At 38.1% G+C, this 24,543-nt stretch overlaps 2 protein-coding genes across 2 annotated transcripts; one reads left to right on the top strand and one right to left on the bottom strand.

The window, feature by feature from the left end:
- Nucleotides 1-689: 689 nt before the first annotated feature.
- Nucleotides 690-15,010, bottom strand: hephl1b (hephaestin-like 1b). Its single transcript, XM_006800050.2, has 20 exons — nucleotides 14,720-15,010; nucleotides 12,778-13,022; nucleotides 11,420-11,632; nucleotides 10,926-11,138; nucleotides 10,434-10,688; nucleotides 9,596-9,764; nucleotides 8,463-8,596; nucleotides 8,181-8,312; nucleotides 7,550-7,755; nucleotides 7,083-7,227; nucleotides 6,703-6,915; nucleotides 4,819-5,035; nucleotides 4,562-4,701; nucleotides 4,365-4,490; nucleotides 4,167-4,273; nucleotides 3,834-4,068; nucleotides 2,374-2,513; nucleotides 2,102-2,255; nucleotides 1,979-1,999; nucleotides 690-1,112 (listed from the first exon to the last, which is right to left on the bottom strand). The coding sequence occupies exons 1-20, from the start codon at nucleotides 14,893-14,895 to the stop codon at nucleotides 1,054-1,056; spliced, it is 3,300 nt and encodes a 1,099-aa protein (XP_006800113.2). The 5' UTR covers nucleotides 14,896-15,010; the 3' UTR covers nucleotides 690-1,053.
- Nucleotides 15,011-17,254: 2,244 nt separating this feature from the next.
- Nucleotides 17,255-23,623, top strand: tmem135 (transmembrane protein 135). The gene is made up of 15 exons (XM_006800051.3): nucleotides 17,255-17,429; nucleotides 17,769-17,896; nucleotides 18,689-18,781; nucleotides 18,899-18,932; nucleotides 19,019-19,084; nucleotides 19,375-19,421; nucleotides 19,499-19,540; nucleotides 19,641-19,769; nucleotides 19,859-19,928; nucleotides 20,060-20,227; nucleotides 20,354-20,417; nucleotides 20,543-20,619; nucleotides 20,921-21,019; nucleotides 21,125-21,192; nucleotides 21,996-23,623. Exons 1-15 carry the CDS (start codon nucleotides 17,292-17,294, stop codon nucleotides 22,144-22,146), a joined length of 1,374 nt encoding a protein of 457 aa, XP_006800114.1. The 5' UTR covers nucleotides 17,255-17,291; the 3' UTR covers nucleotides 22,147-23,623.
- Nucleotides 23,624-24,543: the final 920 nt, after the last annotated feature.

Consider the following 24,543-nt stretch of genomic DNA (forward strand, 5'->3'; position numbering starts at 1 on the left):
TACAGTTATTGACAAACTCTTTACAGTCACATCAAGTACATTTAATCACTAGTGCACTGTTTTTCCAAGCCTTATCAAAACCATTTATTGACCTGCTTGCTTCTCACACCTTACCTTTGTGTCAAATAGTCTAATCATTTAGATATTGTTTACTGTCTCATCAAGGGGCCAAATCTGTATGTTTAACTGCTAATCTTAAGGTAAAAACCAAAAAAATATCGGGTATCTTTTCAATTGTGGCACACACAATGAGAACTTGCTGTTTTTTAATAGAATTAACGCCACCTTGTGGCTTTTAGTGATCCTGGCACAGGCATCCAGGTTCATGGTCCATATGCAAAGCTCAAGCTCAGCTAAAAAACAGTAAAATGAGTCAACTTTGGGGAATTTGTTCAATTTTTTTCACCTTTCATGTTCACAAAAATGCTGCTATTTACTCGTCTGTGGTATGTACCATGAGTACTGTTTATTCTCCAATAAATCTTTACTCTCTCTGAAATTTCTACTCATTAGTACTCATTTCTAAGCATAAATAAGTCTAGATTGTCTTAAAAATATACTCTCCTCAAGTGTTCACATCTAGAAAAGAAATCTGTGGGTGTCTAGTGGGACAGATTGTTCCACATCCAAACCCAGCACTGGTGTGCAAGCACAAGAAAATGAATTACTCACACTGACGCATGCCACAGTGCAGATGAATTTTTTTTTATTGCACATTCATACTTGAAATCCAGTATTTGGTAGCAGAAGTAAAAAAAATAAAAAAAAATAACAATAAAAGCCAACATAGTGCAATATGACAGAAAGCAGCAACAGAAACAAATCCCAACTGTAAAATGCTTTGTTTCCTTCATTCTAATGCATAAAGTCATCTTGAACATTATACATGATTGTAAAGTGGTATATATAATTTAACTGGCCTGGGCCGTGCTTGATATTTATGTACATGATCTCAATCAAACACACAAGTGACAGCAACTCTGTGTTTTATAAGTGCATCAGTGACCACAGTTATAATCTACACATATAATCTGTTGTCAGGGTCCCTCATCATTAACCTATAGCCAGTAGAACAAACAGCGAGAGCAGCATCTTTATGGAGCTTTTAGTTCCTGGTGGTGTAAAAGAAAAGAAATATAAGTGAGAGATAAGGGAAGCCAGAAAAAACATTACAACATTACCCAAAAATCTATGAATCTTTCCTGTGATGGGCTGCAGGTAACAGTTTTCTAGAAATGCATATGTTTGATCTTTGAAAAAGGGAACACTAAATGTAACACCTGCCTTATCAACATTTACGCTTAGTCAAAAATTCCTTAGCAGCACTGCATCAGCAGTGCCACAAGGACACCTGACGCAAATGACTGTTTTGCTATACCCAATACAAACAGAGCAAAGACAGATAAACTTTAAAAACATTCCCCATGAATTACATAACAGTACTGAGGAAATGCTTTGTCCTGCAGTACTTGTGACCGATGGTGTGCCGCAGAGGATGGTATGCTGTGGTAGTAACCACACCAAATAAAAAAGACCACTGCTCTTGAAGAAATATTCCAGTGTTTATGCATGTTTGGTTACTGAAAATCATGCCTCCAAACATTTTGTATGTAATTCCAGGCACAGGATATGGAATCAGGAATATATTCAGACACATAATACATTTTAAAAAAAACAATCTATAATCTTTAAAAGTATAAATAGCAATCCGGTGTGTTAAAGTGTATTTTTGTGACAATGACATCATAGTTATTGTAATACAATGCAGTCCTTTGAAATAGTAATAGTGTCATAATACAAAAGTTGTTAAAGAAATTCAATACTCTGTGTGAAATAAATTTTTCAATCATGTATCCTACAAAATTAAGTTGCATTACTTTTAGGCTCTATTTGATATAAAGTTAAAGTGACAGAATACTGAAATCTTCCACCCAGTGACGCCCAGTAACAATGTTTACGTGAAAAAAACTGATCTTACCATGCGAGGAGTTTTCTGGAACTGAAAAAAACAAACAAGCGAAATGTTAAACTCATTTCTAATTAGTAGGTGACAGTGTATTAACATGAGAGACTGCCCCGCAGATCCTTTACACTGACCAACCTTTGATGGTGAAAGTGGTCTCCATGCCAGCATGGATATGGTCAGTCACATGACAGTGGAGCAACCATGTGCCTGGGTTTCCAGCCACCATCTCCACAGTCTGGAAGGTCCCAGGGAACAGATCAAAGACGTCTGCACGGTGCACAAGGTCCGTCTGGCACACATAAGAGTGGTGCAAAAAAACGGGAACAGTGAAGTGATGTGATTCTTTCGGTGTGAAAGAAAGAATGGTCTTCCCGCTGCGAGTGACCACTAACAAAGCACAAACAAACCTTGTAAGTAAAGGTCTCTGCATGAAAGTGAACAGTGTGCATGTCTATTTCGTTGCCCATTCCGATGAGATACCAGTCAACTTTCTGGCCCTGAGTCATCTCCAATCCATGGAGGTTCCCATATAGCTTCCCATTGATCCCTGCAGCAGACACATTCACGCACAGAATCAGAGACATGGTGCACAAGAGAAACAGGAAATGTAAAAGCAAACACACTTCAGCACACTCATCAAAAGCAAGCTGAGGAATAAAGGTCTGATTTTGTATCCAATATTTTACTTTATTTAATTCAACCTCACTTTCTCCTGTCTGATAAAGAGAAGTGGAATGTTCCTGCTTCCTGCTGGATCAACTTTAGATGATGTACATTGATGTTTGTAGGCTGAATTTGGGGATTTGCTTGTTATTATGTGTTATATGTAATTTATTTTATCTTATATAATTTGCATTTGAAACTTTTTGTGTTGTTTAACTCTCCTCAGAATTTTATTGGCACTTCTACACCGTGCCCTCATGGTACAGATATAAATTTGCAGTTGGCGAACTTAAGCATCTAGCTGCAGAAGAGGAGTGAGCATAAATGGAGTAACGTCAGGTCATTTCAGATGCAACTTTTCAAACAGCTCAACAGACACAAAATAAACTGTTTCTTTCACAAAATGTGTCTCTGACTAAACATCAGATTTAAATATTGATTCATTCCATCTTAAATCAACACAAGCCTGCTTGATCTCTGATCTGCTCGAGCTCCAATTTGCCTAAAAATTTTATTGTCGAAAGTTTGAACATGCATAATGAGTGCTGTGAAATTTTAGCTTCATATACCAAATGCTTTTCAAGATCATTTTTTAAAAAAATGGTCAGTCGACCTGCTTTTTGCACGTTGAAGATTGGCCCTGGGCCGGCTGTGTACTTTTGTTGTGCTCTGTCTTTAAGACTCCACAGGTCCTTCCCGATTGGAGACCAATCAGCCACCGCCAACTCTCCAATCGGGAAGGACCTGTGGAGTCTTAAAGACAGAGCACAACAAAAGTACATAGCCGACCGTAACAAAGATATTCACATTTGAACATGAATATCTCAAAAACGGTTTAATATAAAAGCATTCAAAAGTTCTTCCACAAAAGTAAAACTATTTTAGATAGTCCTGTCCAAATAGAACGGAGTTTCCAGATGGTGCTGTAGTTATAAGTTAGAAATTAATTTTGTTAAATTTGTGCATATTTTCTATTTTCGAGATCTGGGTCATTCCATTTAAAATCATCAGGTTTGCTGTCCTGATTCATTGTGGTGGCAACAAAAACGATTACATTTATACTAGGTTACATCAAGATCAACAGACATCAATTTATGTTTATCTTCTCTGGATATAATAGGTGAATATGTTTAATAAATCTAAAGTTTAATTCTTTGGCCAATATGGTTGTTTTTCTTTCTGTGGCCCCGTTCACTCTTCTTACCGTGCATCTTGTTACTCTCCTCAAACTCTTCATCTGGAGTGAAGTTCTCAGGGTTGAGACCAAGGTATGTTCTGATATTGTCTCCCAAATACCAGGACTTGTTTTCATCATGCACCATAAAGAGCAGTGCAAACTCCCTCTCCACGTCACCCCTCTCCCTATCGGAACCCTTCACACGCTTCAGAGTCCCAGGCCTGCATATCACCAGAGGCCCCAGAAGGCCGCTGTACAGATCCTGAACATAAACAAACACCTTATCAGAATAAAATCTAATACTTCAACTCCTGCTTAAGTATTCAAGTTGCCCTGTAAATGATGTGCTTCTATTTTTACCATAACAAAGTCAACAGTGGAGTAGTAGATATAAGAGATACAGTTAGGATCCGTGACCCCTGGACCAGAGCTTTCAGGAACATCCCAAGTTACTTCGATAAAGTTGCCTGAAGGTTCAGAGAACATAAAAAGTATGAATCCTACTGCTTCTTAAAAAAGCCAGTATTTTTTATGCCCGTTTAAAAATTCATTTCTCACCGGGTTTGACAGGAATGTGTCCACCGCTGGCCCTAACGCCATGTGTGGTTATTGAGTATGGTCGGGTGGCATTGTTCTTGAATATAACCACGATCTGCTCTCCTACTTCTGCTTTGATTATTGGCCCTACAGGAGAAAATAAAACTCATGTCATCTTCATTCTTCTCTTAGTAAAAACAACATAAAGAACTGTTTACCTAGAATTTCCAAATGCTGCTGGTTGGGCTGCCGTTTCTTCTGAACACTGAAGGTGTCATCAGTATATTCTCTATACACCACCTTTTTATAGCGTGAGCCAATTCTGTTCTTTCCTTTTCCCACAAATATGCTGCCTGGACTGGGAGACAAGTAGCAATTTGGTTCTATTAACAAACAGTAATAAGTTATGGCATGAATTACAGGTTGTGGCTTCAACAATGAAACGTATCATCCTGCAATTATCTCACTCACACACCTGTCCTTTGGTGTGCTATGGTGTTTCTCCAGCTCCCAGTCTCTCTTTGGTGAATAGTCCCACTCTATTTCCTCAGCACTGATGAAATATCGCACAGTCTTGTTCAGCTTTGTGTATTTGTGATTTACTTTTTTTCCTGGGCACTCATTAACTTTATACCACTGCCTCATGCCACCTGAATAGTGGTCTATTACTGTGCAGCTCACCTCATACACACCTGTTTGGAGAAACAACAAACAAGAAAAGGTTAAGGATTTGGACACATTCATGGATATACAGTGCCTTAAAAACAGGGCCCCATGTGAAAAAGACAAACTTAATAACTGATTGTGTCGTTCTTCGCAGAATGAACTGCAATCAAATATTTGCAATAACTGACAATAAGTCTCTCACATCACTGTGCAGGAATTTCAGCCCACTCTTCTTTGCTGAAGATTTTTAATTCAGCTACATCGGACGGTTTTCAAGCATGAACAGTATGTTTAAGGTCAAGTCAAAGCATCTCGACCTGATTTAAGTCACTTATTTGGTCACTCCAACTTGCTGGTGTCTTTTGGATTGCCGCATAAGTCGAGTGAGCTTGAGCTCAGGGGAACGGACTGATGGCCGGGCATTGCCCTTGTGGATTTTTGGTAGAGAGCAGAATTCATGTTTCCATGGTTCAATTATGACAAGATGCCCAGGTCTGGAAGCAGAAAAGCAGCTCCAGGCCATCGCACTACCAAGAGCATATTTGACTGTTGGTGTGAAGTCATTTTGTCTCATCAATCCACAGAATACTTTCCCCAAAGTCTTTGGGATGATCAGGATGTTTTCTGACAAATGTGAAATGTGTGACATCCTGGAAAAGCCATCGAGGAGTAACTCCTGGAGTAATTTTGGTCTCGCCAGACACAGTTTTCGGAAGGTTCCCCTCTGTTCCAGGTTTTCTCTCACAGTGGTTCATGAGAATACTTCCAGACCGACAGACCTCAATGATTTTGTCTCTCAGCTTTTTTCTTTACATTGGGGCTTTAAGTGTAACTTTTTGAGATCTTTTAGCCTACTTCACTTGTGCAGACAGGTTCTGTGTACGTGATTCCTTGATTCAACAGGTCTTGCAGTAATCAGGCCTGAGTGTAACATGTGAAAATGAACTCAGCTTTAACTCAGGGATAATTACTTTCTACACAGGGCTATAGGTTTGGATAACTTTTCTCAATCAATTAATGAAATCATCATTGAAAAACTGAAATATTATATTTACTCGAGTGATTATTTATTTATTTTACTAATTATTAAAATATGTTTGATGAAATGCAAAAACATAAGAAACCAGGAAGGGGGAAAAGTACTTTTTCATGGCAAGGTAGATATAAACGCACATAGTATAAAAAACCTTTGATTTCATGTTTATTTCAAATGGCACCTAGCTTATGTTTCCTGTCAGTTTGACTGCATGTATTTTGAGTCAAGTTGAAGAAAAGCATGTGACAAAACAATGCAATAGTAAACTGTCAATGATTACCACTGCAGGAAAAAAGATGTTGTTTGCACATTTTTTTGCAAAGCTTAGCTTCCTTGGGGTTTTCCTTGTTTTGCAAGTAAATGGCATAGCTAAACATCATTCATTGTGGTATTTCCCTTTAGCAGAACTCAGATAAGAGCCTCAAACATACATAAGGACAATGTGAACCAGATTCTCTGGATAATTTCCTGTTTGTACTGTATAAGCATTAGTGTATGCATCACAGGAGGCATTCACACAAACTTATGTAAACATGTTTATGGAGGATAACTTTAACTGCCAAACAAAATCTGAATGACAGATTGTGTGTTTGGGAAAAGATGAAGTGTGTTGTTTTTGTCAGTGTGTGTGTGTGTGTGTGTGTGTGTGAGACTAACCGGGAGTGTCAGGCTTCATGTCGACAGCTACAGTGGTGTGAGGGAAAAGGTTGAGAGTGTCCCGGGTTGTGCTTTGTTTGTTGAAAGTGTTTCCCTCAAAATACACGCCATGGATGTCCACCTCTGTACCTAACCCAAAGGTGTACCACCTGACTTTGTCCCCTGAACACATCTCCAGTCCAAGAAGGTTCCCATACATGCGCCCATTTACAGCTGAAATGAAAAGGAAGATATAAAAATATGAAAAAAATACAAAGACACACCTGAACCGGGTCTCAAATATAACAAAATCTGAGTTACAATCAGCGCTGATTCAATAGCTTTTCAGATAAATAGGTATGGTAATATCTATTCAGCTGATTCACCAAACAGACTATTACCATGCATCATGTTGCTCTCCTGAAAGTCCTCGTGCTCTTGATTAGTCTCACTGCTGCCAAACTTCTCAATGTTCTCATCTAAATACCAGCTCATGTTTTCATCCATGACAGAAAAAAGAAGGAAGAACTCCTTATCTACATCCTTCTGTGAGACAATAGAGAGAAAATTACAGAATCAGTAAGGCTCTTAAAGTGCTGCTAATTCGATTTTAAGGTAACATCACGCAGAATTTAAAAAGCACTTAAAAATGACACTTAAAATTTTCATCATAAATCATTTTGTCCATATCTTAGCCATCTTGTATTGTTAAAGTTCTAATAAATTTGATAATCCCCAGCAGCTTGTCAAATAAAAGGCAAGTGCTATTTTGATTTTAGCTATTTAAAAGTGTATACACTCAGAGGTTCCTTAAGGTTTTGTTTTTTTTAACATGAGAACGTGTCTGAATGCATAACCAAAGCAGCACCTGTCTGCCGCCGTCCCCAAGTGCTCCTCTCTTGCATACAAGAAGAGGTCCAACTAGTCCAGAATTGGTGTCTTTGGCAGGATCGGTGGCAGAGTAGTAGAGATAAGGGATGCAGGAAGAATCAGATGATGATGGGCCTTCCAGGACCTGCCAGGTGTAAGTAAAGTTCTCACCTGGACCAACATGGGAGCCTGGCTTTTCAACACCTGCAGTGTTGCAGACAAAGAAGTACAAACAATTTGGTTTACTTGCTGTCCGTACAGACAGCAGTCAAAATGCACTGTGATTCTCTTTTCACTATGCTTAACACCTTAATATAATAACATATGTATTAGTCAAACAATGTGCACTTTGAGCATGAACAAGTTAATGTACAGCTTTTATTTCTTACTTTGTGTGATTAATTACCTTTTTAAATTTGTAGAGATATACTCATTTATTTCTTTGCAGTAACTCTTTTTAAAGTATCAGTAATGCAAATGTATGCTTTGGTTAGTCTGAACAGTTAATCATTAGTTTCAGCTTGTGTTTTTAGAGTAGCGTCCCCTAAGAATTACAGGATATCCCAGCTCCTTGACTTGCTGAGTTAACTGTGCCAGTATTATTTGTGTTTGTATCGTTGCTTCCTCACCATCCTCATAGCTGCTTCCCTGGAAGTGTTTATCATAATGAAGGCCATGAGGCTGGATGCTGTAGTTTCTATCAGCCTTATTGAGGAATGTCACTCTGAGGGTGTCACCCTCCTCTGCCCTCAGGACTGGACCTGTATGAATAGAAAAGGAACACTGTAATCAGATAAGAGAACTTGAGACTTAGTGAACTTGATGAATTTGGTTAAGTGTTTCAGGAAACATATAACAAAAGAGAAAAGGTGACTTTTATTCAGAACATGGTGAAAAAAGGGAGGACTTACCCAATAGTCCTAAATGTCCAAGATCAGCTGATTTCTCAGTAGTGAAAGTATCATCTGTGTACTCTTTGTATATCACTTTTATGTATTGACCACCGAGCCTTCCATCATCTCTGCCAAAAAACATATCTGATGGACTACAAAAGAAAGAGATGGGATAGTTGGAGGAAGAAAATGAAGCAAAAACATATAAATTAGAAGGATGTGGGTTGTAGTAAATATGTGACCTAGATGTAAAAGCGATGGGAAATGTCTTACTTGGACCTTAGTTACTTACTTAGAACAAAAATTGGTGTCAGATCATGCACCAATCTGGTGTCAGATTGGTGCATGATCATCTAGACTGTTGAATCTTTACAAGCTATTCCCAAACTTGAGAATTCTATTATCTGATTTGAAATCTTTGAAAGTCTGCCACCTGCCCGCACCTTTACACACAACTCTGATTCTCTATTAAAAGATTTCCTTTTGTCACCAAGGAGCCGTCACTACATTTCAACTCTCCATGCAAGTTATGAAAGACGACGTGCTTTTCAGTGCATAAATAAGTGTAAAAATTGATTATATATAAATTGTTTTGATACTTTCAAACTTTAGTACAAGGTTTTAAACTTTTTTCTACTTGTTGCACACAGAATCACATTGTTCACCTGCATTACTGTCATGCTCCACCTGGGGGCTGTGACCCATGCTCTGGAATTGGTCGCTCAAACCAGACCACACAACATGAATGAGCATCACATGTACTGTATAATCAGCCCCGTCCAGGGGACATGCACACAGAAAGTCAAGCCCCATTTTAGAGTTAGGAGTACTGACAGAGATAGAGAGACAAGATCAACCCATAAAGGTATCTTGAGTGTGTTTTGGGGGAAACCTGGCATGGAACTATGTTGATTTGACTGATGGTGTGTTTGGTTTAAGTCTCCTCTTGAGTTTTTTGGGCTAAATAATAAATCACCTTTTATTTTGAGATGCACGTAAACCATTATTTAGACTGTCTTGATGCATGCTCAATCATCCAGGTAAGTAAATCCTCAAAAGTTGATTCTGTTCATCTGGATGTAGCGTTGTCCATAGAACAGAATAAACTTTTGGGGCATTATTTAGACTACATTTTGCAATATGTTGCTCACCTATCTGCTTCAGTAAGGGATACGTTGCTGATAAAATCCCTTCCTGAGGGAGCATAGTTCCATAGGACTTTCTCTGCCGCCAGGTAGTAATTCCTTACAACTCCACCTGCCAGCATGGATCCGGCCTCATTGTTACACGACTTCACTTCATAAAAGACCTGCATCCCAGCTGGAACAGCACACACACACACACACACACACATACACACACACACATGTACAAACCATAATTTAGATAAGTAAAAACTCACTGAGATGTAGACCTTTGAGCAGGGGTTCAGGCTACAGTAACTGTCTATAAAATGATAAAACTATTCCAGAGTTCATTTTAAATGTTTAACTTGCTTATCTTTTAGGAAATTTGGGTTAGTCTCAAAATCTGAGCAGATCTACAACATGTAAAGCTGTCAGTTGTGTGATTTGCAGCCTAAATAGGTTTATAAAACAGTAATGTTACTTTTTTTTCAAAGGGTCAGGAACAAGAGAGAGCCATTATAAAAGGCACAGCCTTATAAAAAGTAATTGTTCTTCACAAGAATTAGCGGTAGTCGTTGTTTGACTCTGTCAATGTTATGTTCGCTAGATTTTGGGCAGCCTGAAAATAATAACAAATAATAAAATGTCTGCTCATACCCTTCAGCTTTTAAATTCAGCTGAGTTCTAGAAAGTGTTTTACAAGTCCAGGCAGGCTCAGAGTAGAAATACTAATCTCTGCTGTGGGAATGCTCAGGCTTTGACAAAACAGCAGCACCCCCATGAAAAGGGTATTTCCTTTGTCAGCAAAGTGCTGTAGCAGAAGGTCAAAGGTGACACATAGGTTAAAGGTCAAGTATCCTACCCTGCAAGTGGTCATTAACTTGGCAGGCCAGCAGCCATTTTCCATTTGCTTTTGGGACCATCTCAGCTGTTGCGAACGTGGCTGGGAACAGGCTAAGGACGTCAGTGCGGTGACCACGGTCCAGCAGGGTATTCCCATGGAAAAATGCAGAATGAATATCTACCTCATTACCCATCCCAAACAAATGCCAGGCTACTGCACGGTGCTGACATAACTCGATTCCAGGAAGGTTACCAAACATGTACCCATTAATAGCTGTCACACAGAGAAAAACACACACAATCAGAGGACAATGAGACATTTAGCTATCAAAAACCTCTCCTACAGCCTTTGTTGTCAGAATTAGAAATGTGAAGGGAATTCACCGTGAACACATTTTAAACTATATGATGCAGATTGCTGAGTTGCATCAGCTGGTTTGGCCCGACTGAATGTGTGCAGTTAGTTCAGTATTAAATGATCCTAGAAAGACTTTAAATATCTATCTCTCACCGTGCATAAGGTTGGACTCTTTAAAGTCTGGGTCTTCTGGGTCAACTGTTTCTGGATCAAAACATCTCTGAATGTTGTTTTTCAAGTACCAACTCATGTTTTCGTCCACCACACTGAACATTAAAAAAACATCCTGGTCGACATCACTGCGGGCGGACTTTACGGCAGAGTCTCCCTCGGCTGCATTTAGTTCATTAGTCTCCTTCAAGGCTCCTGCACTCAAAGAAAAGGAGCATGCGTAATCTTTGTTTCCTTCTGGTGTCCCACTGTGTGCGATTTTCACAGCAATCCTTCGTTGGCAGTTTTTCAAGTAAAGCAATTTTCTTATGTTATTTTTACAAAGGCTGTTTCTGAATGAGACTACTGGCTTAGGATGTAGAAATACATTTGATTTAACATACAACTTGTGCATACAGAAAGCTGCATACAGCAGGCAAAACACTGTATGAAATATGAAACATACAATCAAATATATTTGCCAAATATATTTGTACCTTTCTTGCATGTGAGTAACGCCCCAATAAGTCCTGAGGCGATGTCCCTGGGGGCGTCAATATGAGAATGGTAGACCCAGGTCAAGCAGTTGGCATCATCATCTGTGGGGCCAAACTCAGGTTTGACCTCCCAGCGGTAGGTATAGCTGCCTCCTGGAGGGACACAGTCATCTTTCTTCAACTTGCTTGATGTCCCGTCTGGATAGAGTGCACCTGGTACACGAAGGGAAAATGTTTGCAAAGAGATCATTCTGTTCAGAAAGCAGCCGAGCAGAGATATTATAGTTTATAGTATCAATAAGAATTTTGTAGAAAATATTAGAAAAGATTTACAAGGATGTTATTTAAAGCAGGTTTCAAAAGTCAAGGTAATATCCATTTTCTTTGTTGTTGTTTTTTTCTACTTTCTGGTAAGCCTTTAGTTTCTATGGCAGTGTGTTTGAAAACAAAGCATAAATGAGAAGTCACGAGAACACTGATACAGTGTGAATGTCGGGACAAGGTTTAACAGAATTAACTGCTTCCTCAGTTCTCAGTATCTTAATGTGCTGACACCACTCTCATGTGATCTCATTATCTTTCTGCTCAAGTTCCAGTTTAAGCAAAAAGATGCCACTTAACGTTCCTTATGTTTAATAAAATTGCCGATTTTAAACCATGACACAAAGCATAACAATAACCATTCTCTATTTTAAGTAGGAAAGGACTGCAGCTGTAGTCTCAATTTCCACAAGGCTCTCAAGTGTACTCCGGCAGGATGTCCCCTTCACAAATTGGGGTGGGGGTGGGTGGTGTACGAACTTCTTGCATAACAGAGAGCTGTAAAGTTCAGAAAACCTAAGAGACATATCTTTATAAAACATCTGCCATAGCAGTCACTCATTTTCTGGAATTGTGGTGTGTCACTTTTTCTTCTGTTTCTGCAATTTCTCATGTGTAAACTGAGTCACTCTGTGTACATTACACTTATGCCTACTTTTGTTTTAATGTTCCCCAGTGTCTTCTGGTCAAATACATTTTGTCATTGGATAATATAAAAAAAAATAGTACAATGGTGTTGATGATACTGTTTGTCCATTTAAAGGAAATGCTTTAGGAGAACAGTACCACGCCTACTTGGAATTTCATAAACAATGTTAGCTGTTTCATGTAACTGCAAGCCCTTTTGGATTTTTAAAAAGTTATATTATTCAGTTCTTATTACAAATTTTGAACACAGCAACAATCGGTATCATTCAGTATGAATAAATAACACTTTGAAACCCTCACTGACAGCTCTTTGTTCTTGTAGGTGTGCCTCTGTGTGCAAAAGCACCATGAATTTTTCTGTCTATATCCAGTAGTATGGAACATTTTACCTTCTGTATCCTTCTCATAGAAAACCCCATGGGGATGCATAGAGTAGTTCCTGGTTGCAAAGTTCTTTAAGTGGACAACAATAGTTTCATCAACCTCAGCACGCAGTATGGGTCCCAGGAAGCCCAGCCAATCAGGTCGAGGAGACAGGCGACTGTATGAAGCATCTGTATACTCTCTGAACACAGCTTTCTTGTAAACACTTCCAATTCGATGGGGCCCTCCTTGTAGGAATATTGATGCATGCCTGAGAAAGTTTGAAAAGGAAACAACAAGAATGTGAGACACACACAGTGGAGCGATTATACAGAATTCTGAGAGTGTGTAGGAGGCAGACAAGAAAAATACTTTTTTTTCTTCTTGCATTTGTATTTGTTAGGGTCAACGTCAAGTTCCACGCTGCAACACCAACTTTCAATCAAACTTATACAAATACAGCAAAAGTAAGTGCATTGCCTTTCTAGGTTTTCACAAAAAGGCTATGATAGATCTTTTAGTTTATACAATTTTGATTATTGTCTAACGGCTAGAATTTCATTGTAGACCAAACAAGAACTAGATCTTACCTGGTGTAAGAATAGATGTAAAGCCACTGAACAAATTGCATGTGGTTGCAGGTCTTTAACAATTAGACATATCATTATTTTAATAACATGTTTTGGGGAGCTAATAACAGGTTGTTGAAACTGTAGCTGATGCACTTTTGGAAGTAAGATTATCTTAAATAGATTCTCAAATGATTTTGACTGAAAACCTTTACGCCTGTCTGATTACCGCTGTTTCAGTCAGAACCCAAACAGAGCAAACTAGTGCTAACATTGCTCCAGCACTGCTTATTCGTTTCCCCTTCTCTGTCTTATAATACGACATACGGCTTTATTAATCTAATGCCATGCAAACGCATTGCAAGTTGATTTGACGCAATTCTACATTTTAAATGATGGGATACAAATGGCGGGAAGAAACATCTTAAAGCTTCTTGTGAATTCAGTTTGCCATGAAATGGGAGTGAAAAGACAATATGATATCTAACAAAGATAAACATGCCCTGCAGTGATTAAATAGCTTGAGCTTGAGACAGTTTAAGTACAGCCTGTACACTTTGAGAACGTTATTAGCAAGTCCAGAGGTTCAGTTAAATTTAGGAAAGTTATGTATTGTGTAAGAATGAAGCAATTCCCTTATGCTTCACAATTATTTATCTCTCTGACAGGAAGGACAAAATTGTCTCAATCATTGCGCAACACCCATGAGCATTCCTTCATTTCATGAAAAATGTGCAAATGTATCCAGTCTAATGTCCTCTTTTTTAATATAAGAAAGGGATTTTTGATTATTAGGTATTGGTTCCTGAACTATAACAGCAGAAACACAGACAAATGTTGTGAGTTGTCAATGCTTACATGTGATGTAAGTACAAGCTGCATTAACAGTATTATTTTATATGTTTTTTTTTTCTAGAAATTGAAAACTGTGAAATGCAAGGGTCACACAGTCTCATTGTCACATCTCTCATTAAATTCCTAACCATGGTGTGATACAAATGCTTCTGTCAGACAGGATCTCTGTGCGTCCTTTTTGGTGATTGGCTGCACATAAAGACACATGGCAGATAGATACACAGTAAAGGAAGCCTCTAATCTAATGAGAGGAGACAGTAATTCGCTGTTAGTCATTGTCATCTTTCCTGCACATCCGTTAGACTGCCAGCAAAGCACACAAAGTCTAGACACTGTCACACCCCGAGCACGCGACATAATCCACAAGTTTTGCACTAAAACTTTTTTGTATCTCCAAACTGTCTTTTCTTTCGCGGTCTATTTTTATTCCCACATGAGTTATAATGACTTTCTACTTGTGAGTGATCTCAGACATTATAAAGGCGCTAAAAATAAAAATGAATATTTACAAGCAATTGGTATCTGAGCATACTTGTCAACTCACTCATCGTCTTCGATGTCTTTCCCGTTAAGCAGGTTTTTTCCACTTGGTGCGTAATCCCAGAAGTCCTCAATGATCCCCACATAATAAACTCTCTCCCTGCCGCGCTCCCCGTTCGCGCCCAATGAAAGAAGAAAAATCAGCAAACAAGTTGCAAACAACCCCAAGGTCCGTGCCATATTCAGCTGATCGCAGTCTTAAATGCTGGCCAAAGTGATCAGCGGGTTTTGCTGGTACAGGAACAAGTGGTAACCTTTCACTCTTCCATGTGAGTGCGAATGTCCGTCTGGACCGCAGCGCTTACGAAACTCAAAGCAAAAACAGTCAGGCTATTCAGTCAGAGGCTACGCCTCCAGTAGTATCTGATGTGCAGGAATAAGAACCAGTAAGTACTCCCAAGTCAATTATTTTTTTTCTGGATGTAATTGAAGCGGTCTGCTGGGAAATTAGGTTAGTTAGATCCACTACGCAAAAGAGGCAGTGCCAAGCACTGTGGATCTCTAATTTGATTTTTCAGCTTCACAAAAAGCACTTTTGATGTGTGTTTACAGTTTTATTTGTTTCTGATTTTAGATTGATCCTACAGTAGACTGATGAAATAGCAGCCCATACAAATAACTCAATTTTTTTTACCTTATCTTCCTTTAACGGTTCTAGGTGTTGCCACCAGTGGCGGTTCCAGAATTTTTAAACATAGGGCGGCACAGTGAGGGGCCAAGAACAAGGGAGGGGAACCCCGAGGAAATAAGAATTTTCATGAATGTCAGTGTAGAAAATATTGGGCATGATTTTAGGCTCATGTGCAGCTCTGTTTTCTAATACCGATTTATGAAAAGCCAGCTGCAAGAATCCAAAAATCCTTTTATAACCATAGCTTCTTTACTTTAAGATTACTAAGTTTTAGTGCAATATTATTTAAGTTACTTAATAGTACACAAGTCATATGTTAAGCTACAAATAATATGATGCTGGACTTTAAGCATAGTTAAAATAAGCACCACCTTAAACATCTGCAGCGGTAATATTAATCCATTTAAGGATGACGGGGAACTTTTTTTCTGCAGAGTAATTATTTTTAATTTTGATATTTTATGCAGAAATTTCCAGTATCATAGTTTTACCGTGAACAGTAGACCAAATGCATCTCTCATGTCCTATGTCAGGTCTTTGCAAGATTTTTTTCTTATTTCCTAAGAACATTAGTTTCAGATACTGTTCATGTGCTGTAGGTGATAAAAATACTATTTTATGCCTGTTAAGCTGTGTTATCACTAAAATGTTTGACAGATTTAGTTAAAATAGGAACCAACTATGGTTTTTTGCAAAAAAACAAAAACAAAACACTGTTTCATCCGTTTTTTGCTCGATGATTCATAGGTCAGTGTTAAGTGCATTAAAAATAAAACAAACAAAATAATAATAAGAAAGTCCTCTTAAAATAGTCTTGAATGGTTTTTAACAAGTGGAAATTCTTAAAACCAGCTCATACTGAGCTCATTCCCTTCTACACAACCTTACATTCTCCAACTTGAAATTTTGTGTCGTAATTTAGGAGGCAAGGGTGACACCTGCTGACCTAGTCGGGACAGTACAAGAATATACATGAAGCTTGGTATATGACGTATCTATATGTAGAGGCCAGACTTTAAAACTAACAAGTTTTAGATGATGTGTGGTATTAGTGTTCTATTTAATTTTGTTTTTAAACAAAGAATATCTGCTCTGTAAAATTTGCATCACTCTCCATACTGTACACAGTGCAGTGAGATGCTGTCGATTTGCTGACTACCATGGGACAGGGAACCACGTGATATAAGAGCATGAGTTTAATGGAGGAGATAGAAAATAGAAAAAAGTTGTTATACTGGATATTTTCAGGCATCTCATATTTCTGAAAAGATAAAGATTCAGTTTCCAGTTCATTGGGGGGTTTTGTTGTTGTTGTTGTTGTTGTTTCTTTGGAAAGACTAATAGCAACATGGAATTTCCACAACAATGAAAGTTTGAACATTTCCACTGTGATTATATTGGGATTAATGTTCAGAATGTAAAACAGTCATAAATATATGACAATTTCTTGCATAAATCTGTAAAACATATGAGTACTTTTCTATCAAGATATAAGTTTTGATTGATTTTCATAACATTTTCCAGACCGTGTTGATCCAAAGTCCATAGGTGCACAAAGTTGTGCCTCTGTTGGAAAAAAGCAGGCACTTAAAGGAGCAAAAACATATCTCTGCAGTAATTCCATTCTGTGCTTCTAATTTGAAATAGGGTCTTCTCTCAATCTTAATAAAGCTCAATCGAAAATTGAACCATAACTTGTGTGTTTACACTGACGGAAACAAAGAAATTATTCGGCATATCTGGGTTAGTCGCTGGATGCAAGACTTGCTTGTAACAGGCTACCTATAAAAATATCGCAGCTGTTATTGCACCTGTGTAAAGAGGACTCTTCTCCTAACCTTATTGATCAGCACCGGGCGCGTGCACAGCTCATCCTCGTGACCGCGCCCTTTTCAGGGAACGCGCACGGCAGCCTACCACCTTCCTGCTGTCACTGTGCACAGACATGGCTGCTCTCAGCAAAATACCGCATAACTGCTACGAAATCGGCCACACTTGGAGCCCGTCGTGTGTGCAGTCTGCTGCCGATGTGACTAGGAGTGCTCTGGAGGTGTCCTTTAAAATATACGCGCCTCTTTACCTGGTAAGACGTTTGACCTGAAATATAACTGTGGACTTTGACGCTAGCTAAATAGCTAAAGTTAGCGAGCTAACTAAAGTAAAATGGCTTAGTAGTTCGCAGAAAACCTCTAAAGATAGGCTGGCACGTCGCTAGTGTTGCACTTAGGTACGAAGTCCAAGTTGTACATGTGGCCGATCAGATAAAGGAGCAAAAACATGTCATGCAACTTCAGCCAGGTTCCCCTTAGTAAATTTCATTGCCCTCTGGGCACTCGTCACGACTGTAAGTGTAAACTTTAGCAGAGTTGGAACTGTATTTGTCTTGCATCTCCAGTGTGCAGTAACGCACTGTGCTTTGCAGATAGCAGCAGTTCTAAGGAGAAGGAAGAAGGATTACTACTTAAAAAGGCTTATCCCAGAGATCTTTTGGTCTACCTCTTTCCTGACTACCAATGGGGGTCTCTTCATCGTTTTCTTCTGCATTCTCAGGTCAGTGAACCCATGTCGAGAGTATGTAAACACAAACTTAGCACTAAGCTGCACTGTCATTATGTTTATCAATGAAAACAAAAGTGAAATGTTTACAGTATGACATATGGATAAACTGAGCATGAACGGTCATGTTCTGTGAACCACACCTGCTGAAGCTGAAGCCACTTTAGCTTCTTCCACGTGTGGCTTCTTTCCTTTAACCTGTCAGCATCTGAGTGTGTCAGCTTCATGTCCTGGCCACTGTGGTCATGTTTACATTAGGGTCACCCTCTGTGGACATCTCTGATAAAATAAACCCACTATTAACTTTATCGTCTTGTTTTCTAGTTTAAGAAAACATTTCTTTTAAATAATAACTTTGTAAATTTGTGTCCCATTTAGAGTAAAGTAAAAGGTGGCTCTATAGTGTCATGGTTTGACTAATAAGGAAAAGGTCCCTGGACCTTCCAGGAGTAGATACAAATCCCTTGTGTGTTACGTCAGGAAGGCCAATCAAACATACAGAGATATCTGCTTATTCATAAGGAGCTGGCACTGCTGTGGCAACCCCTCGTGGATAAGGGAATTGCAGAAAGTATTGTATGACTACAGTATCAGCTTGGATTGTCTTTGTCTATCGTTTCAATAAGTGCACATTTTAAATACTTGGATAATACTTTCCTTATTATGGAAAAATGGACGACAGAAGAGCTGACAAAATCTCGTGCTGACAGTGTGCGATTGTCTTCACTGAAACGTTCCAGCTGGGGAAAAAAAGGAAGTGAAATAATGCGTGTATTTTAACTGCAGGAGACTTTTGGGAGGCTTCTACTCCTGGTCTGTTGGGTTTGGCTCAGCACTGCCAGCCTCTTATATTGCCATCCTGCTGGAGCGCAAGAGCAGGTGAGATACCCGTCTGTTACGTTTCAGTATGTTTTTTCTCGCCTCTCCTAGATTCAGACATGTTTCATTCACATAGTTTACTTTTTGCCTTTTTGCCTTTCTTTTTCATCCTCACAGGAGAGGGCTGCTGACAATATACATGGCAAATCTTGTAAGGGCTGCTTCTTTCGAATATTAGTAGTTGTATGTGAACCTTTCTATGTGTCTGCATTTTTAATAGCGTAATGTTGTTCTCAGGCCACTGAGACTTTGTTTCGCATGGCAGTGACACGAGGCGTCGTCAAACCCATTAAACATGGCGAGGTAAGGTCAAAGGGTGGGGCTATGAGCTTGTTATCAGGGTTAGGTTTAGAGCATGTAAATTACTGCCAACCTAATTTTTTTAAGACTCTCTCTTGTTTTTGTTGTTGGATTATGAGTCTAATAATGCAACTACAGGGAACTCCAGTTGTGAAAACTGAACAGACTTCAGTAAAAAGTATCAACTGATCCAAAAAGAAGCATTTATGACTTACTTTATAGTACTGACGAGACTGCACAGTGGTGAAATGAGTCATGTGTTTGATTCTTTTTCTCTCTCTGCTTCCCATTAGGTGCTGTTGTTCTGCATTACTTCATCGCTCTTTATGTTCTTCTTCAGGTTAGAGCAGCACAGTGAACACATTGTTGCAAGTATTAATGTTTTAAGTTTAAGCTGAATTTTGTTTTATACTATAGAAGTAAAGATGGTCTCAAAGGCTTTGCATTCTCCGCGTTGAAGTAAGTTGTTCCTGTTTCTATTGATGCCTTCATTTTCACTGCTGATGAAAAAGGTTTATAGATAAAAGTTTATAGAAGTGGTGTGTGTTTTCTGTCTTAGATTCATCATTGGGAAAGAAGAGATCCCAACACACTCTGTGCTGGCTGATGATTCACAGCCATCAGCAGAAAGGCCTGACTCTAGAAGAAAGACTCTTCTATCCTCCACCAGGAAACTGCTCGAATCGATGTGAGAGAAAACACACCCGACAACATGGTAGTGTGTTGGATTGTGGCTTACATGAACTATTTTTCTTTTTCTTTTTTTTTCAAATCCAGATGCAAACGGGGACCAAGACACAGATGTTGCAAACATTATAATGACAACTGCATATCCTACTGTGTCAAAGTAAGTCTCCCTCTTCCCAAGAAGTTAGTTTTTGTGTAATCCCAGTCCTTTGTGATGTTCTCATAATGCTTATTCATTTACATCTTAAATAATGATACTTGATTAAGATTTGTTATCATTTGTCACCGTAGGGTTTTGTCAGGATGTTCAGTGTTGGCTACGTGATTCAGTGTTTACTTAAAGTGCCATCAGCATTCAGACAGATGTTTTCGAAACCCTCCCGGCTTCCCTCCCTCTTCTACAACAAAGAGAACTTCCAACTCGGGGTTTTTCTAGGCTCCTTCGTCAGTATCTATAAGGTAGATTTGCTGTTTTGTTTTCTATTAGTATCTTTATTATGTTCATTTCCTGCTTACACATTTGATTTCCTGTCTTTTTCTTGTCTAACCTTGCCACGTTGTATATTATGCTTTTCTTTCACTCAGGGAACAAGCTGCTTGCTGCGCTGGATGCGTAACATTGATGATGAACTCCATGCGCTTATAGCTGGTGAGACAGGATGGTGTAACCTGTCACATAAAATCCCTGCAGAATGATCCTCCTCGGGATTTTGTTGTGCCTTTGCTGATTAACTTCTTTTCTCATATATTTCTCCATTTCTCTTTTTCCTGAAGGCTTCCTGGCTGGAGTTTCAATGTGCTTCTACAAAAGCACAACAATATCCATGTATCTCTTTTCTAAGCTGGTGGAGGTAAAAACAAACACAAAAATCATAGAAACAAAAAAAAGGGTCCTCATACTGATATATTGTCTTTGAACTAAAGTGTAAATGTAATAATAAACTTGTATTAATATAAAAAAACAGAATTAATGCTTTATTGTTAAATACCACATTTTTACATTATTCAGGTATCTCTGCCTGGTTTTATGTAGTAATCACTGACATGTGCAGCCACGTAAACATGTTTCAGAAACTGCAACAAATACACTTAACATATACAACATGCTAGTAGTATGTTATACATGTCTGGCATATGTATCCCTCTCTTTAGACTATCTACTTCAAGGGCATTGAGGCTGGCCGGTTGCCTTACATTCCACATGCAGACACAATCATATATGCCATCTCCACTGCGATCTGCTTCCATGCTGTAAGTAAACATGCTTTCTTACTCACATACATATGCTTCACACATTTTTTTTTCTTTTTTAAAGCTGAGCAAGGATATAATGCTTGATGTATGGCTTCTACACAGGCTGTGATGGAAGTGCAGAACCTCAGGCCAACATACTGGAAGTTCCTGCTGCGTTTAACTCAGGGCAGGTATGGATGTATGGACATTGTAAATGTCATCTTACTTTGAACCTCTGACCGCTTCTTCAAGGTCAAATAAGGTCATACTTAAAGTGTCTTTAAAAATATGCTTACAATTTTACTGAATTGGTTTGTATTGGCAACATTTCAGAAATGATACCGGTGTGTGGGGATTCTAAATATCACATTACAGTTTGCATCCAAATATCATGTCACATTTGACCTCTGACCTCACTTTTATATTTCTCATCTGCCTTTCTTTCAAGTTGACCCCAGTATGAGACGCATGAGATGCATGCAAAGAATTGTGGAGAGAAAGAGAATGAGCTGGCTAGTTAGTTAGAAATGTAATGTAGTGTAATAATAAATAATAAACTCAAGTTATTCATGTCCAGTTATTTACCAATCAATTCCTGTTATCCATTACCTACTCCTACAAAATGTTTGTATATTTAAAGTAAACCTTTGTAATGCTACCCTTATCTGATTTTTGCTGCACTACAAACTTCTCAAAGTACGTTTAAAAATACCAATGAAAACAAAATGAATATATGAAAATGACAGTACTACTACCCTTAAGAGTAAATAGTGCCCAGAGATTGAGCTGCCTTGCAGAGGCCTGTGTACTTGGAGTGCTTGTTGTTAATCAGGCTTTGATCCAAACCATACAAGAAGATAAATAAGTTACTTTGCAGGAATCTCATATAAACAAACAATGTTTTAGTTAAGTTGTCACTTTTATTCAACATCAGCTGTGTTCGTGTTGTCTTCAATAAAACTGTACAGGGCCTTTTCTCTCTCTGATTTTCTAGGTTTGCTCTGATGAACCGACAGGTGCTAGACATGTTTGGGACTCAGGCTTCCAGAGACTTTAAAGGCTTTGTGCCCAAACTGGACCCCCGTTACACCACGGTGCCCAGCAAGACAGTGCTTCTACCGGGAGGTGACATCCAACTTGGATGATTTGGGACCAACAGATTGACTTTGGGGTTACCTCAACATGAAACTAACAGCCTGGTTGTTCTCTCTGAGGAACTTAAGGTTTTTTTTTTTTTTGGTTTTTTTTTAAAGGTGTGATGCTGCAGAAGTAGTGATGTGTTTGAAAAAGATATGCTTTGGATTGCACCCAAGTTCAAAACAGGGTTTCTTGAGTGTTAATTGTTGAGCTGTAGAAGCTCACTTACTGACAAAGACTGAACTTTACAGGTCACTTGTTTGAAAAAAGTGAAACGTACAATTTCATTTTAGCTCTGTCATTTTTGTCAAAATTGACATGGACATTAATAAAAAGATTTGTTAGTCTTAATGAAAATGAAAAAACAACGTAAATGATCTGAATGAACAACAGATTTTGCTAGATTGTCAGTTTGTATTTGACACGACGTAGTGATCTAGCAGCTGGGACAGTTCTTTCAATAACAAAATGCTTTAGAAAATAAAAATGATTGCGTGGGTTTCAACCACATTCTTTTTATCCTTTAAACACAATCTGGATTTTGGCAAGTTACCTTTCAGTTTGCTCTGATTTTTGTGCTGTTCGAGTGGTTGTATTCACAGAGATGAAACCTCACAACTCCTGTTGGAGTAGCCACAACGATGTGTTTTGACACTGATTTAAAAGCAGGAAGAATGCGGGAAGAATTTTACACCCTGATCATTTCTGAATGTGTGTTTAAAGGCAGGGAGACATATAATAATGTAGCCTTATTCAAATAGTTATCCATAGTAGCAGTGGGAGTTTTATGTAGATCCTCCAATACAAAACACAGAGGTACCATTTTAGCCAGATGGTTAAACTGCAGTAGATAGTATTTATTTCAATTAATTTATCCACCTTAAGAGATACTTGGCAATTTTAGGAGTTATTTGTGGTCAAATTGATGTAGTAATAAATCTCACTGCAATTTACATTTACTAAAAGTCACAGGTGGAAAATAAATCCATTCACACTGACAGTGTTAATTGATGCTGAGTAAGTTCACTTGTGAATCGCACTGAGACTCTTTGCTTGCACGTAAGAAACCAAATTATTAGTTCAGTTGTTGTAGGGAGGGAAATGAACACATGCAATGTGATCACTTTAAACTTGTTTGGAATGTGCAAATTGTCTATGAACACACCTCTGCCTCATATTTTAAAAGGTGGGGTTATTTAAATGTATTGAATGTTACATGTAATTATGCTACAGTCTAAAGAGATTATTTGTTCAGTGCACTGACTATTGCAGTTAGCTTTGCAGTGATTGTAAGTTTGACTCGGTTTAATAAGTTTGGGTACTTGGATTTACATCCTCAGGCTCTGCATTGAGAATTTTAATCTAAATTTATTGGAAATTCCAAGTTGAACCCTGTCACTAAAATTCCACTTTGATCAACTGTGTAAACTGGCGAATTTGGAGCATTTCCTTAAGGCTGCTGTGTTCTGTGAATAAAAAGAAACACTCGGCTCAATTTGGTTTTGATTTATGTATTTATTATTGTTTTTGGAAAGATATAATGTGTCTGCAGGAAAAGATTGTCGTTTACTAAAGAGTGGCATTTGCATGTTTTACTGATAAATGAACACATGTTTTACTGTTAATGAAATTCTGAGTCTAAGGATACTACGTAAAGTTTGAGCGTACAACACAAATTACATCATATCAGTATCAGAGTAAATACTTTACAGTATATTTTAACAGTAATCAGAAAAAATGTCATACCAGTGCAGTGTATCACATCCCAATTTACATTTATCAAATCTAGCAAGCAGACAATATAAAATTTTCCAAATATTATGCAGGGGACATTTAAATTAGCTTTTCTCTTGCAGCATCCTCGTCTAAAATTCGAAAAACACTGTTTACTTGCAAAGTCTGCACTTTGTCTTTGGAGGGCAGCAAAGATGCCCGCAGTGTTTCAGCTTAAGAAGAAGAAAGAATGAACGGAAGTAAGCACAAGCGATTTCAAGTTTTTTGAGAATGTGACTGCTACTGCTATTATGTGTGTAGCAGTGTTTTAAAATATAAATTAAAATTTGTTTAACATTAATTCCCAAACGATGTCGTATGATAAGTGCAAACTTAAAATATTTTAGAATCCAAGCAAACCTACTGTATGACTTTATACTAATATATATCTATATATATATCTATATATCTATATATATATATATATATATATATATATATATATATATATATATATATATATAAAATAACATTAAGATTATATACAAGCTAGTACATGCATATTATTTCTTAATTAAAAAAACATTTTTAGAACAACAAAACACCACAATCATCACCATGGTTTTGTTAATACACTCACAAAACCAAAGAAGAGTAAAAATCTATGATAGCAACAAGAAGTCGTACACATG

The sequence above is a fragment of the Neolamprologus brichardi genome, chromosome 10, assembly GCF_056152115.1.
Source record: "Neolamprologus brichardi isolate AB-2024 chromosome 10, ASM5615211v1, whole genome shotgun sequence".
NCBI lineage: Eukaryota > Metazoa > Chordata > Actinopteri > Cichliformes > Cichlidae > Neolamprologus > Neolamprologus brichardi.